Source organism: Ambystoma mexicanum, chromosome 8 (assembly GCF_040938575.1).
Source record: "Ambystoma mexicanum isolate Mex_15411 chromosome 8, UKY_AmexF1_1, whole genome shotgun sequence".
Classification (NCBI taxonomy): Eukaryota; Metazoa; Chordata; class Amphibia; order Caudata; family Ambystomatidae; genus Ambystoma; species Ambystoma mexicanum.
Window position 1 is genome coordinate 706,996,579 of NC_090929.1, and position 18,444 is coordinate 707,015,022.

Here is an 18,444-nt window from a genome sequence, read left to right on the forward strand (position 1 = left end):
GATTGAAGGAGCAGAAATGGCATTTGGAGGATACAAAGCTGGAAGTAGTCGACAAGTTCAAATATCTAGGGGTGACCATGGAGGGGTCACCGGCTGATAAAGCCATGCAAGACCAGCTATGGGACAAGGTGAAAAGACTCACAGCTCAAGTAAGATTGATTGACAAAAAATTTGGGAAATTCTCCATAGTGCCAGCGATAAAGTTTTACAAGGCGAAGGTGGTGCCAGCTATTATATATGGTATGGAAGCCTCTCTCAACATGCCGAACTCCATATGTCAAAAACTGGAAGTCCATGTGTAGAAGTCAGTACTAGGTCTACCTAAATCGACCTCCATGTCAGCAATTAGAAGGGAACTAGGCCTGGTCTCCCTCGCATCATCGGTGGAACAAAGCAAGATGAGACTTTACAGAAAAATCATAATGGCTGATTCTTTACCAATATATGCTATGATCGCGGAAGAACTCAAAAACGGAATCTGTAAGGCACTTAATAACTGGGCAACAACAATCAAGGAAGCTCTGAAAGAAATATCTTGCTCAGAAGAAGATCTAAGAATAAATCCGAATCGAGTAAAAACAAAAATCGAGCTAATGGATTGGATTCGGAAAATTGATACTGCGAGGGAAAATAAGTTACTCACACATCTCCCGCCGATGTTCAATAAGGTGAAAACGCCTTTGAATTACTGCATGAAATTTCCGAACAAAAAGATGCGAGGAACATTTTTGAGAGCCAGATTAAACCTGCTGATGACCCACCAAATCCTAGCAATTCGGTCACCGAAGACGGATAATAGATGTCGCTTATGTAAGGACAAGGAGGAAGTGGAAACACTGACACATCTAGTCCTAAGATGCCCCAAGACGAGGACAAACAGAGACATATATCTTCAATCCTGCCTGCAAGGGGTGATCACGCTAGATGAAGAGGCGGTGTGGAATAGGTTAATCTCAGGAGAAACAACGAGATGGACAATCACAACGGTGAAATTGATAGATCTGGCATTCGAAATGATAGCCAGCACACAGACTAATATAGTAGAAGGAGAAGAGGTGATGTCATCGGCATCTTCAGCCACCTTGTCTCTCTCTGGAACCAGCTAAGAGGAAACAGAGCCCAGACATTGAGGGTTCGTGTTACTCGAACATTAACCCAAGATTTTTTAACCCCGCAACCCCAGCATCGGAGCGCACAAGCGCATCTGTAGAAGAAAGGTTCTTGTAAAAATCGTTAAACTCTTATCGATTAAATTCAAGTAATCAAAAAAAAAAATAAGAATGTTGATCTTGGTGCCTCAGAGTATTCTTCATTACTCTGCGCCTATTCTTCATCTCAGTATTGATGTTCTCAACATCAATACTTGTTACTTGTTACTTGTACTCTTCTTCGTCCCAGTTTCCACACAAGACTTGCATAGGTAGTCCTTACTCTTTCTCATCTCATTACTTTCTTGGGAGGGGAGGGGAACAAATCCTCTACCCAACACAAATACATGGATCTGTGTGGGATTATGGGACCCTGTATAGGGTGGGAGGAGGAGGGAGGTTGGGATATGTTTTGGCATACTACATTCTATGGGGCAATCATACCTAGTCCCATAGGGGATCCCTCTCCATGAGATCCACCCTCTGAGTGCCACCCACAGGGGAACTATTAGGTAGCAGCCTCACCTCCCTGGCCTCATGGGAAAGGGCTCTCCCTAGAGAAGAAGGGGCGACATCTGAGGATTCATCACAATGGGTAGTTTTGATAACTTCCTGTTCCGCAATAGTTTACCAGTGCTTTTCACAAAAATTGCAAGAACTAATGAACAATGACAGCTATAAACATGGCAAAAATAAACCTCCCTGGACAGCTTCAGCTGGAGGTGGTAACCCTAATTTACATATATAACTAGAGAAAAAAAGGATTCTGTGCTGGATCTGATCTGCACTACATCTATCTATTTATATTTATAAAAGTGAAAATGTGTGGGTGGCTGGGTTTGTGGCAAAACGTTCTTCCTTATACAATTCCACATTGTTTCACCAATCTATACCAAATGTTGCATAGTTACCTGTTAGGACCCTCTGGACATTGCTGGCTACATGACATCTGGACACCCCATCCCTTTCCCTAGATTTAAGCAAAACTCAGAATTTGTGGGTTTGTTGCTTGGCGAAGCATCGTTCCTTATACAATTCCACACTGTTTCACCAATCTGCACCAGGTTTTGAATAGTTAACTGTTAGTACCCTCCGAACATGACTGGCTACATAACATTTGGACACCCCACACCTTCCCCATATTTAAGCACCTTCACTCATGAGATGGTTGCCTGAAATCGGCGAAACATCAATGTGGTCGCAGAAGGACCTGTCCTCAACCGTAAACTCCACGGTTTCTGGGACATTTTCGGGTAAGGTGTCTGACATACCTCGAGCTCTTAGCTGGAGGTGAATCAGGTGTCCCATGTGAAAACTTGTACTTTGCTGGTGCACCTACGTGCCGGTACACAGTAAGGCCAGCACGTTAATTCTGCACCTGTGAAGTCGTAATGAGGCCCAATGACCTCCTATAAAAAGATTGTTTTTGAGAACTAGGCGTGTCATGTTTTATTCTGTACATGGAACTGACAATATAACTAAATCCATTAATCCTATATACAGCATAAATACATAAATATGGACAGATGTGGAACATGAATTCGTAAGCATCATAAATTAAAATTAGACAATGTTTTGGGCTGTACAACTACTGCGAACAATAAAGCGCTACTTTATTATCTTTCTGCAGCTTCTAACAGGATTTCTATTTGGTTTCATTAAAATGTCACTGTTTCTGGCTATGCAGTTCCAGTGGATTTCATGTTAAAAAACATTGCTTGGGATTTTTGTTTAGGACAACCTAGTATAATCTAATCCTTGTTTAATGTTATGGTCAATACAGACCTGCTATGCAATATATACCCTCCTTCCTGCTTTGACTGGGTCATACTCTGCATTGCTGAAATAAATCACATTGTTTGGTTTCTCTCACTTTTGCCAAATTCTCCCACCATTCAGTTTGTCTGAAATCTAATTTCACTTACTTGGTTCTGGTGACCTGAGGCTCACGTGTGAGATGTGTACCAGTGGACAACCCGATGTCCTGTGACTCTTCTTCAGGATCCCCTTTTATGCATTTTCTCTTGTCGGGTGATGTGCCAATGCAGAATCTGCTGGCCTCTGACTCCTCTTCAGCTTTCCCATTAAGGGGTGATATGCCACTAGCGTTCTTGTCCATATCAGGCTCTGCACTTAACTTGTTCCTGCACTTTCTTTTGCCGGGTGATATACCAATGCAGAATCTGTTGGCCTTTGACTGTTTTTCAGCTTTGCCATTGAGGGGCGATATGCCGCTTGGGTTTATGTCCATATGAGCCTCTGCACTGGATTCTGAATTGCGCTTTGCTTTAGAAAGGAATTTCATGACCTTTGGCCTTGCTCCTATTTCCCTGTCATGCATTGCACTACTGATTGGTGGTTCGCTGAAGGATCTGGTGTGATTCATCTCTACCCCCTGCAGCGAGTGCAGATTTCTGCGAGGAACATGAGCAGTGTTGTCAAGCGATGTGCAGGAGCTCTGACAAAGTGAAGAAAGCCCATTCAGAGCAATATATGAAAGTGATGACACAGTTCACACATGTTTTAAGATACTTTCTTTAATTTAAAAAGCAAAAGGAATTTACCATGTTTAGTTCTTTGTCTTTCCTCTCCAATTCTAGGTTCAAGTCATGTGACGATGGTTCTTGATGCAGCTTAGCTCTCCGTGCGCTGGTCATTGTGGTTCTACAAAAAAGAGATAATGCAGTGATATGTCAAAGCCGAAGGCCATGTCAGTGTGTGTGCCAATGATCTGAAATGTTTATACTTGAGGAGTTCTTTCTGATGTGCTACTTGGAAATGCTCATTAAGTGATTCAAAGCTATTACTGACTCCTTCTGGTTACATATCAAATGACCTGAAACACTCAGATACTCAGCACAAAATAAAACAATGCTGTACTCTCAGAATATGAGCAAGATTCATCCTCAAGGTGGTATCAGAACTTGAACAAAAACTTCCCAGACTTTCAATTGGGTGCTAAAGACTCAGAGCAACTGCCTTGCTGGGGGAGTTCCTAGTACCCACACCTGAGCAGGCCCTAATGCACCTCTTTAAAGGGTGGAGATGCCAAATACAGCATTACAGAGAAGTAGGAGAGGATCCCTCTTTCATGGTATGGCAGCTGCTATCCTGTGTAGTTGCACACTTAGGGCCTCATCACGAGTTGGGCTGTATCCCGCCTGTAATAGTGCCCGACTGTAATAGCCTTAGCACCCACCGGTCCGGCTGTATTACAGCCGGATCACGGGTTGGGCGTTAACGGTAAATCCCCATTCCTCATTGGGTCCATTGGATCCAATGGAGCATTATCAACACTAACACTGCAGCCTAATACAGTTGGCGGTAATACCGCCGAAACAAGGATTTTCTCCTACAGAAAAAAATGGAGGTAACACAGCCCATTTAGTGCCCAACTCGTGATAGGGCCAGCCCTTAAATGCAGTGGTAATACCGTTACCACCGCATTTAAAGGCTACAGCCCAACTCGTGATGAGGCCCTTAGTGTGCACCAGTGCAGCAGATAGGTGAAGCTTTTACCTAACACCATGCACTTCACTGATATGTGCTGGGTGAGGGATACAGGGTGCTATGCCCATTACTCACTAGTGTAGAGAGCAGTGTTGACACTACACTTGCTGAGGTCTTCATTGCCTCTGATGTGTGTATGTATATATATAAATAGAAATAAATATAGGCAGCAGGAAATGAATGAAAAATAACAGAAATATAAAGTAATCTGTTATAGAAGCGTTTTAATAAAGAACAAATGTTTGCGCAAGAGAGCAGCCAGCTTTGTGTTTAGTGCCCCACCTGGCACTTGTTCACGCTAAAAGAACAACATATTGACATATATTTTATAGGGGGCAGTGGTCGCCGCCCTATAGTTAAGTGAAACCATTGTACATAGACTTTTCACAAATGTCTGTTGTTAATAACCTTTGACTCGCTGGACGGATTTGGATGACATGTTTCAAACAAAATGTTTGTCATGTGCCCCCCGCAAACTGGAAATTCTGGGAACAATTTGTTAAAAAATGAAAAAGACATTAAGAAAACAAAGAAACGCTATTTTCAGGCCTACTACCATTCATTTTCCCCATAGAGAAAAAGTGCAATTGTGGGAAGCCATAGCGCGAAAGCATCTAGGTGAATTTGGTCCAAATCAAAGACAACTTGGGCTCAAAGCATACATTCCTTGACTGGTTTTGGGAAAAATCCAACCAGTCTTTTTAAAAATATTTGACAGAGAAGGGGGTGGCCCGTGCTCCTAAAAACTTTTATTTACCTCAAATGAAGCTTTGTAGCAGAGTCTGAGATGCTTTTCAGAAATTAAAAGCAGGTCTTTCTTCCCAATATTCTATTGCTAATAACCTTTGACTTGGTGGATGGATTTGAACGAAATTTTCCAAACAATAAGTTTGTCAAGGGTGCTCTCGAACTGGATGTTTTGGGGGCAATTCATAAAAGAATGAAAAAGAATTAAGAAAACAAAAAAATACAGTTTTCAGCCTACTCACAATCATTGTCACATGGAGAATAAGTGCAGTTATTGAACGGCCGTAGGGTGCAAATCACTGGTTTGGACCAAATAAGAAACAACTTGGGCACATAGTGTTAACTTAATTTCCTTGACTAGTTTGGAGTAAATCCAGCCAGAAGTTTTTAAAATATTCAAAACGTTTATATATATCGGTCTTGCTACTTTGCAACAGAGAGGCTCAGAGGCTTTTCATTATTTTTTTTTCTCAATGTAAGCGATTCCTGCGATAAGCCAAAAATAAAAACTTACTACACTATTTGGAGGAGTCAAAAGGATGCAATCACGCTTTGAAATGAACTCCCTCATGAACTTAGAGAGTCTAATAACCATCTCTCTCAACTTCAAAGAGACACTCAAAACCCTTCTGTTTATGTAGTACCTCCCAGGGGAACACTGACTGTTTTGAACAATAGAGCTCAGTTGGCCTGTCCGTAGATGCTATATAAATACCAATACCCATAGCAATAGAAATCACATCAGTGGTCGGGAGTAAGAAAGAAGACACCATGTGAAGTTGGGGATTTGGAGATGGGTTGGGGAGCCAGTTGCAGTTACAACATTGTTTGGTTTATCTAAGGAAGACTGCAGGAATCTCGTGAGATTGCTACAACAACGCTGCAAGACCTGCTCAGACAAAATTGCGTCACACGAAGCCATGAGTGACAGAGGGTAATGGGAGAGGGCTAGTGAGGCAATCAGAGTTATTGGAAATGATTACTGTGAATTTAGCGCAGGAATAAGGAGTTTAAAAAAAGGTTTGATATCTGCAGAACCTACATCTACTGGGCAGCGGGGCTTGGGTGTTTGGTAACAAACTAATGGTGACATGGCCAGTGGCGATGGCTAGTGGGCCCAAAAGAAAACTATTTGTGCAACATGTACAGTGGCCATGGCTAGAATGTCCCGGGAAAACTATAGTATAACAAAACCATTCAAATTCAGTGGAAACATCAATTAAGGTGACCAAATTTAATGCAACAAAACCCTTGAAATTGAGAACTCGCAAGACAAGCACTCAAGCAGGTCCACCTTAACTATGCGCCCCCTGTTGCACAGCGTATGCCAACAATGATGACATCACACATGTCATCACCGATGACATCACTGATGGCATCACTAATGATATCACTGATTGGATCAATGATTACATCATATATGAAATTATTGATTATATAAGTTAGAATACTTTTTTCACCTCTTTAGATAAATATTTTATTTTCTTACACTTAATAACAGCATGACATCGAAAAATACACTGATACAGGAGAATCATATGAGTATGCGTGGAACATTAATTTGTCGAACTTATCAATATACAATTTAAAAGAACAATTTGTAGTGTCATATAAAATGGTTTCAATTTCATGTATTAGTAAGCAAATACAATTTAAATTTACAATTCTCCTTATAGTAATAACATTACATGAACGCATTCATTCCTAAATGACAAGTTTTATAAAAAAATAATCACATATAAAAGAAAGCATGTACATGTGTGCATTGTTATAGTATAGTATTTAAGAATTTGAAGTTTGGCTAATTTACACAAACATTTGCTACTTATACTACATAACTACATTTATAGAAAAGAAATTAAGATTAGAAAGTAAATATTTAATTATAGACATGTCTATTTTATTACTGATATTTTAGTCATTTCTTTTTAAAATAAATTATTAATTTGTTTTCCAATATAATATAACAATTACCTTCCAAAGTACATACATGCTTATATACTACTCTTCATTGTAATAATGTCTGTATGCACCTACAATTATGCACTGTCCATTACATTTAAGGAAACAAGTGCAGAATACAATGTAGTGTGTAAGTATGAAATATGTTCATATTTGTTATGTAGCAAAACAGTCATATTTCAAAACGTAGTTAATAAAATCAGTGATATCAGTGATATTATGCATGATGTCATTAGGAACACTATCATTGATGTCATCATTGATGTCATGTGTGATGTAAATAGTGGCCACCAGTGATTTCATCATTGTGGTCATTTGCTGCGGAACAGGGAGTGAATAAGTAAGGTGGACTTGGCTTAAAATACGAGTCCTGCATTTCAGGGGTTTTGTTGCATTAAATCTGAGCACCTTAACTCTCTCTTAACTAACGTTTTTTCACTGAATATATATATATATATCACATGGCCACGGTAGTGGCCATGCAGTTATGGTTAAGTTGCTGTTTCTATAGGAAGAGCACTTTTTGGGCAGCTAATATATTACATGGCCACGGTAGTGGCCATGTAGTTATGGTTAAGTTGCTGTTTCCATAGGAAGAGCACTTTTTGGGCGGCGTATAACTTCGCTCTCCCTGGACGAATCCTCACCAAACAAGTATTTGGGTCACTCTAAATTTTTTTGAAAAGTTTGGTGAGGATTCGTCCTGGGGGGGCAAAGTTATAGGGGGGGTCCCAAAACTTTTTTTTTCCCATAGACTTAATGGGAAAACGAATTTGCTCGCGTCTACAACCCAAACCGCTGGACGGATTTTCACCAAACTTGGACCAGGAGCAGCAGCTTGGTCCCGAAAGCGTGCTTTTGCAAATTTGGTGAAAATCCGTCCATTAGCTTTTTTTAAAATGTCCAAAAAGTAGGTAAAAAAAAATTAGTGATATCTGTGTTCGGTCCGCGGACGGACTTCCCTGTTCGCTCCGCGGACAGGACGGTGATTGGGCCAGCAGCTTGCGTGATGTCCGTGGACATCTGACGTGCTCTCTCATTGTATGCGGTGAAAGTGTGCAATGCGTCTGGCTTCAGAGATGCCCGCCATCTTTCTTTGCCGCATGAGAGGCTTTGTCAGGTCAGCAGGAGCGTGTCTGTCTCTTGTTCCTTCCATCCCCGCTCATGCCCGTGTCTGCACCACCCCCGCTCATGCCCCGTGTGTCCTTTCTGTCCCCCCACCCCCGCTCATGCCCCGTGTGTCCTTCCTGTCCCCCCACCCCCACTCATGCTCCGTATGTCCCCTGTTCCTCCAGCCCTCCGCTCACGCCATCGCACACGGTGGCCAGCGGAGGGCCGAGGAGCGGGATCTGCCGAACGAACTCATGTACGTGCGGCATGTCTGTGTGTTTGTTCGTCCCCCCCACCCTCGCTCATAACCCGTGTGTCTCTATCCCTCCCGCCCATCCCCCGCTCTTGCCCCGTGTGTCTCTAGCCCTCCCCCCCACCCCCGCTCATGCCCCGTGTGTCTTTCTCCCTCCCCCCGCTCATGCCCCGTGTGTCTCTCTCCCTGCCCCCAAACCCCCGCTCATGCCCTGTGTGTCTCTCTCCCTCCCCCTCACCCCCGCTCATGCCCCGTGTGTCTCTCTCCCTCCCCCCCAACCCCCGCTCATGCCCCGTGTGTCTTTCTACCTCCAACCCACCCCCGCTCATGCCCCGTGTCGGTCGCGAGCGGAGGGCCGAGGAGCGGGATCTGCCGCACGAACTCATGTCCGTGCAGCATGTCCGTGTTTTTGTTTGTCCCCCCAGCCCCAGCTCATGCCCCGTGTGTGTCTCTATCCCTCCTGCCCACCCCCCGCTCATGCCCCGTGTGTGTCTCTCCCTCCCCCAGCCCCCGCTCGTGCCCCGTGTGTCTCTCTCCTCCTGCCACCCCCGCTCATGCCCTGTGTGTCTCTCTCCCTCCCCCCACCCCCTGCTCATGCCCCGTGTGTGTCTCTCCCTCCCCCCACCCCCGCTCATGCCCCGTGTGTGTCTCTCCCTCCCGCCCACCCCCCACCCATGCCCCGTGTGTCTCTCGCCCTCCCCACCCCCCGCTCATGCCCCGTGTGTCTCTCTCCCTCCCACCCACCCCCGCTCATGCCCCGTGTGTCTCTCTCCCTCCCCCCCACTCCCGCTCATGCCCCGTGTGTCTCTAGCCCTCCCACCCATCCCCCGCTCATGCCCGTGTGTCTCTAGCCCTCCCACCCACCCCCCGCTCATGCCCCGTGTGTCTCTAGCCCTCCCACCCACCCCCCGCTCATGCCCCGTGTGTGTCTCTCCCCCTCCGTCACCACCTGCTCACGCCCCATGTGTCTCTCCCCTCACCCCGTACTCATGCCCCTTGTGTCTCTAGCCCTCCCACCCACCCCCCGCTCATGCCCCTAGCACTCCCACCCACCCCCCGCTCATGCCCCGTGTGTCTCTATCCCTCCCACCCACCCCCCGCTCATGCCCCGTGTGTCTCTATGTCTCCCACCCACCGCCACTCATGCCCCGTTTGTCTCTATCCCTCACACCCACCCCCCGCTCATGCCCCGTGTGTCTCTATCCCTCCCACCCACCCCCCGCTCATGCCCCGTGTGTCTCTACCGCTCCCACCGACCCCCCACTCATGCCCCATGTGTCTTTCCCCTCAACCCCTACTCATGCCCCGTGTGTTTCTTGCCCTCTCACCCACCCCGCTCATGCCCCGTGTGTCTCTATCCCTCCCACCCACCCCCACTCATGCCCCGTGTGTCTCTATTACTCCCACCCACCATCCGCTCATGCCCCGTGCAAATTGTACGAAGCAATAAAAGAGGGAATACAGGACAACACATCAATCCTGGCTTCTATGTCCACGAAAATCACCCAAATAGAAGGCTACATCACTGCATAAGAAGAAAGGAATATCGGACATCATAAAGGCTGGGAAAAAGAAGTGGAGGACCTTAAAAAACAAATTGAGCTTTTACCAAGGGAGAGGGGCCAAAAGGAGTTGAGAACCATGAGGAATCAATCAGAAAAGACAGAACGACGAAATCGTGGACAACTCAAAGAAAAAGCAAGAGATAAAGGAAGCAAATGAAGAAAGTCCAAAAATCCAACACTTATACCCAATTAAATCGGGACTGCTTAACCACCCTCAAAGAAAAAGTCCCAGTGGTACTAAAAATAGCGAATAATGACAAGATTCAGAAATCGTCACCGGGAGAGAAGGCGAAGCAGCCAGAACCATCAAAGGCAAAGGAAAAAAAAGTAAAGAAAAACAAGGAAAGCCAAGAAGATACACCGAGAGTGACAAACAGAGATAAAATGAGGAGCTCCCCACGATCGGTAGAAGATTTCATGTGCGATACAAATTTGATGAATCTATCCCAACATTGGGAGACCGCCTCAAACAACTCAGTGATTGAGGTGAATATGGACCAACAAACAAAAGAACAGAAAGAACCAGAGAAAGAAATCGAGAACATAGAAACCCCAAAAGCACAAACAAGTAAAGGATTCCAAGAGGAACATGAGAGACAAAAGAGAACAGTAGTAGGGGAACAAAAAAAGAAGAGGGAAGAGGGACTTAGGTCTCCTAGAGACCAAAGAATGAGACGACAAAGTCGACCACAGCGAATAGAGGCCTCCAAAAGCTCAGAGGATCATCGAAGAACAGATTCGCCCAAAGCAAAAAAACAGGGACGACAAAGTCCACCACAGCGAATGGGGGCTTCTAAAAGCTCAGAGGATCGTCGAAGAACAGATTCTCCCAAAGTAAAAAAACAGGGACGCATTTTCAAAGTCGAACAACTTGATACAAAAAAGGGATACATGATTCTGAACAGGAAGACGATCTTGAAACTAATGAGCAGAATGAATTCGCTGAAAAAGATAAAAACAGAAGAAATCTTGTTAGTAGAGCCATATCAAAGAGGAAAGATCGCAAAGGCTTACATCCATTTTAAAGAAACTAGCGTGCAACACACAGATGATAACGCAATCAGAGAAATGGAACAAAACGGGTTTGGGCTGACAGAAATAAAGAGAGAAACGCCAAGAGATAAGAAAGACCACCTCTACAACCAGAAAGGAGAGAGAGAATACCACTATACATCACGAACAGAAGAGCGTTATCGAGACAATAGAATCTGTAAAGGCTTAGAAAAAAAGGGTTATGACTCGGAGAGGGAGTATGTACGACTAGAGGATAAAAAACACAATAAAAGATGGTATGGTGAGGAGAAAAGCAAAGATAATAAGCAATCAAGGAATGAAAATAAGGAACAGTACCAGATAAATACAGCGCACGACCAAGAGCCGAAGCGCGACACTTCTATCGCCAACATAGCATAGAACGAACCACTTACCACAACCGAAACGAGAGGTCAGGCAAACCAGCCCCGGTGGAAGCAAGCAGTACGTGAGAAGGCACAGGTCCATTGGCATGGATAAGAGCAGCACTGAATTTAAAAAAAGAGAACTAGCAATCAAAGTTGTTAGCGGCAGCTATGGTGGTTGAACAGAATGACGGAAAGCAAGATGAAAGTAAGAAGTGCTTTGTTTTGGGATCATGGAACACAAGGGGGCATGTTCATTTAACCAGACCTGGTGACGTCGATTTAGGTTCACTAGACATTATATGTCTACAAGAGACTTGGCTGCAAGAAAAACCCTGCCTTGACGGCTTTGTAGTTGAAATATCGTCGGCAAGCAAGGGTGTGCTAGGCCGCCCATCGTCAGGCCTGTTGACAGCCACAAAAACGGGAGTAGGCTTGGCAACACCGACTAAGCTACACGAATCGTATTAGACGTTAGTTACGCTGACCTCATGGACCGACCAATCTGAATCGGGGATGAAGGTGGACAAAAATCAACTCATCATAATAAACACATATTGGAATCCACAGAAAATGGCAACCAAAATCTATTGCGCCAAAATGGCGGAAGTAATAGACTCACTCAACGCAGAGTACGAGAATGCGGACATCATTGTCTGTGGAGATTTAAACGCGGATTGTAGTGATGGGAGTAAAGAAAAGAAGTTGGAGAAAGTACAAGGAACGACCCGTGAGAGAGGTATTGCATGGGGCGCGTTGGTTAAACCAAGAAACCTTCATAACATCGCAGCGGTATTCCCCAACCAAAAGAATATTCCAACGTGGGAGAACATGAACTGCAAAGCAACACTGGACTATATTTTTGTGTCAACAGAGTTCTTACCAATGATCGAAGAGTACGAAGTCCATAGAACAATGCACAGTGATCATAATCTCCTGACATGCAAATGGCGAGGAGCACAAATGCAGAAGCATGCATACAACTATAACCTGGAGTCTAATATCCAACAATCGAGAGTCCGTTTGTCGGAAGAAGACATTAGAAGAATAACAGATAAATATATACTCCCAGACGCAGCCAAGGTACAAGTGCCTGTAAATCGACCAAATTATCTTCCGCTGTTAATGCCATACAGAAAACCAGTGGGAAGTCAGGCAAGGAAAAAGCCAAGTGCAACACATGTCTATGACAAACAGGTGGTGGAAAAAAGAAAAGTGGTCAGGAGACTAAGAAAAATAGCTAAAAAAGAAGACCACAAGGAAGCCTAGGAAAATTGGCGCATTGAGACTAAGAGGTACAAACACTGGATAAAAAACCACAGGCTACAGTTGTACCAACAAGATGCCGAAAGTATGTTGAAAAGTCTCAGTTCCAAGAAATCTAGTGACTTCTGGTCAATAATCAAAGCAGCAAATCCTTCAAAACCACCAGAATTGGTAAATGCGGTTTCTGAGACAAGCTGGAAAACATACCTAACGGCCCAATTTGAACGCCCCAAGCCAAAAACAACTATCGAAAAAGGAGATCCAAAAGTCCCTTGGGTGGACATGGCGAAGGTTACCGATATCGAAAGGACAATCAAAAGCTTAAAAACATTGAGGGCGCCCGGGCCCGATGGATTGACCAATGTGGACCTGAAACAAGCTTCGAGCGCTTGGGCAGTCATAATAAGCAAAATCTTCACGCATTGCGCTCAAAGAAAAATGGGACCCGGAAACATGGTTAAAGGCTATAATTGTGCCGGTGTATAAAAAAGGTGGAAGAGATAACCCGGAAAGTTATAGGCCCATAGCCTTGTTAGATATTGTGGGCAAAATCTACGCAACGCAGCTGCTGGTCCACTTTAGAATGTGGGCTAAAAGCGCACCCTGCTTTGACACCTTCCAGACAGGGTTTCAGAAAAATGGAAGTACGACAATCAACATCTTGATGCTACATATTCTGAAAGCGAAAGTAAGAGAAGGATCTCCTAAAGTTTACCTGGCGTTTGCAGACTTATCGAAAGCATTCGATAAAGTGGACCGAGAAAAACTATGGTCAAAACTAAGTGACTGGAAATGCCCAGCGTCCATCACGGGCCCGATAAAAGCTTTACATGACAACACAAAGATCAGGGTGAAACTGAGCAAGCAAGGCATCTTGTCGGAAGAGATTGCAGTCCAACAAGGTGTTAAACAGGGCTGCCCATTAGCCCCGGCCTTGTTCATCGCTTTCTTGGGGGACTACCAGAAGGAGGATGGAAAAGATAAGAGCTTTCCCACCGAAAATTGGCAATAGTAACATCTCACGTCTGCTTTATGCACATGATGCCATCATTATCGACCAAACGCCTATCGGGCTGCAACGAAAATTGACAAATCTGGCAAGCTATATGAGAAGAAATAATTTGGAAATTAATACATCAAAAACAAAAGTGCTGGTTCTCGAGAAAACCAGAAAGAAGAGATTGAAGGAGCAGAAATGGCATTTGGAGGATACAAAGCTGGAAGTAGTCGACAAGTTCAAATATCTAGGGGTGACCATGGAGGGGTCACCGGCTGATAAAGCCATGCAAGACCAGCTATGGGACAAGGTGAAAAGACTCACAGCTCAAGTAAGATTGATTGCCAAAAAATTTGGCCAGCGATAAAGTTTTACAAGGCGAAGGTGGTGCCAGCTATTATATATGGTATGGAAGCCTCTCTCAACATGCCGAACTCCATATGGCAAAAACTGGAAGGCCATGTGTGGAAGTCAGTACTAGGTCTACCTAAATCGACCTCCATGTCAGCAATTAGAAGGGAACTAGGCCTGGTCTCCCTCGCATCATCGGTGGAACAAAGCAAGATGAGACTTTACAGAAAAATCATAATGGCTGATTCTTTACCAATATATGCTATGATCGCGGAAGAACTCAAAAACGGAACCTGTAAGGCACTTAATAACTGGGCAACAACAATCAAAGAAGCTCTGAAAGAAATATCTTGCTCAGAAGAAGATCTAAGAATAAATCCGAATCGAGTAAAAACAAAAATCGAGCTAATGGATTGGATTCGGACAATTGATACTGCGAGGGAAAATAAGTTACTCACACATCTCCCGCCGATGTTCAATAAGGTGAAAACGCCTTTGAATTACTGCATGAAATTTCCGAACAAAAAGATGCGAGGAACATTTTTGAGAGCCAGATTAAACCTGCTGATGACCCACCAAATCCTAGCAATTCGGTCACCGAAGATGGATAATAGATGTCGCTTATGTAAGGACAAGGAGGAAGTGGAAACACTGAAACATCTAGTCCTAAAATGCCCCAAGACGAGGACAAACAGAGACATATATCTTCAATCCTGCCTGCAAGGGGTGATCACGCTAGATGAAGAGGCGGTGTGGAATAGGTTAATCTCAGGAGAAACAACGAGATGGGCAATCACAACGGTGAAATTGATAGATCTGGCATTCGAAATGATAGCCAGCACACAGACTAATATAGTAGAAGGAGAGGAGGTGATGTCATCGGCATCTTCAGCCACCTTGTCTCTCTCTGGAACCAGCTAAGAGGAAACAGAGCCCAGACATTGAGGGTTTGTGTTACTCGAACTTTAACCCAAGATTTTTTAACCCCGCAACCCCAGCATCGGAGCGCACAAGCGCATCTGTAGAAGAAAGGTTCTTGTAAAAATCGTTAAACTCTTTTCGATTAAATTCAAGTAATCAAAAAAAAAAATAAGAATGTTGATCTTGGTGCCTCAGAGTATTCTTCATTACTCTGCGCCTATTCTTCATCTCAGTATTGATGTTCTCAACATCAATACTTGTTACTTGTTACTTGTACTCTTCTTCGTCCCAGTTTCCACACAAGACTTGCATAGGTAGTCCTTACTCTTTCTCATCTCATTACTTTCTTGGGGGGGAGGGGAACAAATCCTCTACCCAACACAAATACATGGATCTGTGTGGGATTATGGGACCCTGTATAGGGTGGGAGGAGGAGGGAGGTTGGGATATGTTTTGGCATACTACATTCTATGGGGCAATCATACCTAGTCCCATAGGGGATCCCTCTCCATGAGATCCACCCTCTGAGTGCCACCCACAGGGGAACTATTAGGTAGCAGCCTCACCTCCCTGGCCTCATGGGAAAGGGCTCTCCCTAGAGATGAAGGGGCGACATCTGAGGATTCATCACAATGGGTAGTTTTGATAACTTCCTGTGCCGCAATAGTTTACCAGTGCTTTTCACAAAAACTGCAAGAACTAATGAACAATGACAGCTATAAACATGGCAAAAATAAACCTCCCTGGACAGCTTCAGCTGGAGGTGGTAACCCTAATTTACATATATAACTAGAGAAAAAAAGGATTCTGTGCTGGAACTGATCTGCACTACATCTATCTATTTATATTTATATTTCTATTTATATTTATATTTATAAAAGTGAAAATGTGTGGGTGGCTGGGTTTGTGGCAAAACGTTCTTCCTTATACAATTCCACATTGTTTCACCAATCTATACCAAATGTTGCATAGTTACCTGTTAGGACCCTCTGGACATTGCTGGCTACATGACATCTGGACACCCCATCCCTTTCCCTAGATTTAAGCAAAACTCAGAATTTGTGGGTTTGTTGCTTGGCGAAGCATCGTTCCTTATACAATTCCACACTGTTTCACCAATCTGCACCAGGTTTTGAATAGTTAACTGTTAGTACCCTCCGAACATGACTGGCTACATAACATTTGGACACCCCACACCTTCCCCATATTTAAGCACCTTCACTCATGAGATGGTTGCCTGAAATCGGCGAAACATCAATGTGGTCGCAGAAGGACCAGTCCTCAACCGTAAACTCCACGGTTTCTGGGACATTTTCGGGTAAGGTGTCTGACATACCTCGAGCTCTTAGCTGGAGGTGAATCAGGTGTCCCATGTAAAAACTTGTACTTTGCTGGTGCACAGACGTGCCGGTACACAGTAAGGCCAGCACGTTAATTCTGCACCTGTGAAGTCGTAATGAGGCCCAATGACCTCCTACAAAAAGATCGTTGTTTTATTCTGTACATGGAACTGACAATATAACTAAATCCATTAATCCTATATACAGCATAAATACATAAATACGGACAGATGTGGAACATGAATTCGTAAGCATCATAAATTAAAATTAGACAATGTTTTGGGCTGTACAACTACTGCGAACAATAAAGCGCTACTTTATTATCTTTCTGCAGCTTCTAACAGGATTTCTATTTGGTTTCATTAAAATGTCACTGTTTCTGGCTATGCAGTTCCAGTGGATTTCATGTTAAAAAACATTGCTTGGGATTTTTGTTTAGGACAACCTAGTATAATCTAATCCTTGTTTAATGTTATGGTCAATACAGACCTGCTATGCAATATATACCCTCCTTCCTGCTTTGACTGGGTCATACTCTGCATTGCTGAAATAAACCACATTGTTTGGTTTCTCTCACTTTTGCCAAATTCTCCCACCATTCAGTTTGTCTGAAATCTAATTTCACTTACTTGGTTCTGGTGATCTGAGGCTCATGTGTGAGATGTGTACCAGTGGACAATCCGATGTCCTGTGACTCTTCTTCAGGATCCCCTTTTATGCAGGATATGTTGATTTTAAGCTTTGCACTTAACTCATTCCTGCATTTTCTCTTGTCGGGTGATGTGCCAATGCAGAATCTGCTGGCCTCTGACTCCTCTTCAGCTTTCCCATTAAGGGGTGATATGCCACTAGCGTTCTTGTCCAGATCAGGCTCTGCACTTAACTTGTTCCTGCACTTTCTTTTGCCGGGTGATATACCAATGCAGAATCTGTTGGCCTTTGACTGTTTTTCAGCTTTGCCATTGAGGGGCGATATGCCGCTTGGGTTTATGTCCATATGAGCCTCTGCACTGGATTCTGAATTGCGCTTTGCTTTAGAAAGGAATTTCATGACCTTTGGCCTTGCTCCTATTTCCCTGTCATGCATTGCACTACTGATTGGTGGTTCGCTGAAGGATCTGGTGCGATTCATCTCTCCCCCCTGCAGCGAGTGCAGATTTCTGCGAGGAACATGAGCAGTGTTGTCAAGCGATGTGCAGGAGCTCTGACAAAGTGAAGAAAGCCCATTCAGAGCAATATATGAAAGTGATGACACAGTTCACACATTTTTTAAGATACTTTCTTTAATTTAAAAAGCAAAAGGAATTTACCATGTTTAGTTCTTTGTCTTTCCTCTCCAATTCTAGGTTCAAGTCATGTGATGATGGTTCTTGGTGCAGCTTAGCTCTCTGTGCGCTGGTCATTGTGGTTCTACAAAAAAGAGATAATGCAGTGATATGTCAAAGCCGAAGGCCATGTCAGTGTGTGTGCCAAGGATCTGAAATGTTTATACTTGAGGAGTTCTTTCTGATGTGCTACTTGGAAATGCTCATTAAGTGATTCAAAGCTATTACTGACTCCTTCTGGTTACATATCAAATGACCTGAAACACTCAGATACTCAGCACAAAATAAAACAATGCTGTACTCTCAGAATATGAGCAAGATTCATCCTCAAAGAACTTGAACAAAAACTTCCCAGACTTTCAATTGGGTGCTAAAGACTCAGAGCAACTGCCTTGCTGGGGGAGTTCCTGGTACCCACACCTGAGCAGGCCCTAATGCACCTCTTTAAAGGGTGGAGATGCCAAATACAGCATTACAGAGAAGTAGGAGAGGATACCTCTTTCATGGTATGGCAGCTGCTATGCTGTGTAGTTGCACACTTAGGGCCTCATC

The 18,444-nt window shown here is 44.0% G+C and overlaps 1 protein-coding gene across 1 annotated transcript; it reads right to left on the reverse strand.

The window, feature by feature from the left end:
- Positions 1-3,069: 3,069 nt before the first annotated feature.
- LOC138472460 (uncharacterized) lies at positions 3,070-17,970 on the reverse strand. Its single transcript, XM_069610641.1, has 4 exons — positions 17,878-17,970; positions 17,197-17,771; positions 3,713-3,812; positions 3,070-3,606 (listed from the first exon to the last, which is right to left on the reverse strand). The coding sequence occupies exons 1-4, from the start codon at positions 17,968-17,970 to the stop codon at positions 3,070-3,072; spliced, it is 1,305 nt and encodes a 434-aa protein (XP_069466742.1).
- Between the last annotated feature and the right edge of the window lie 474 nt (positions 17,971-18,444).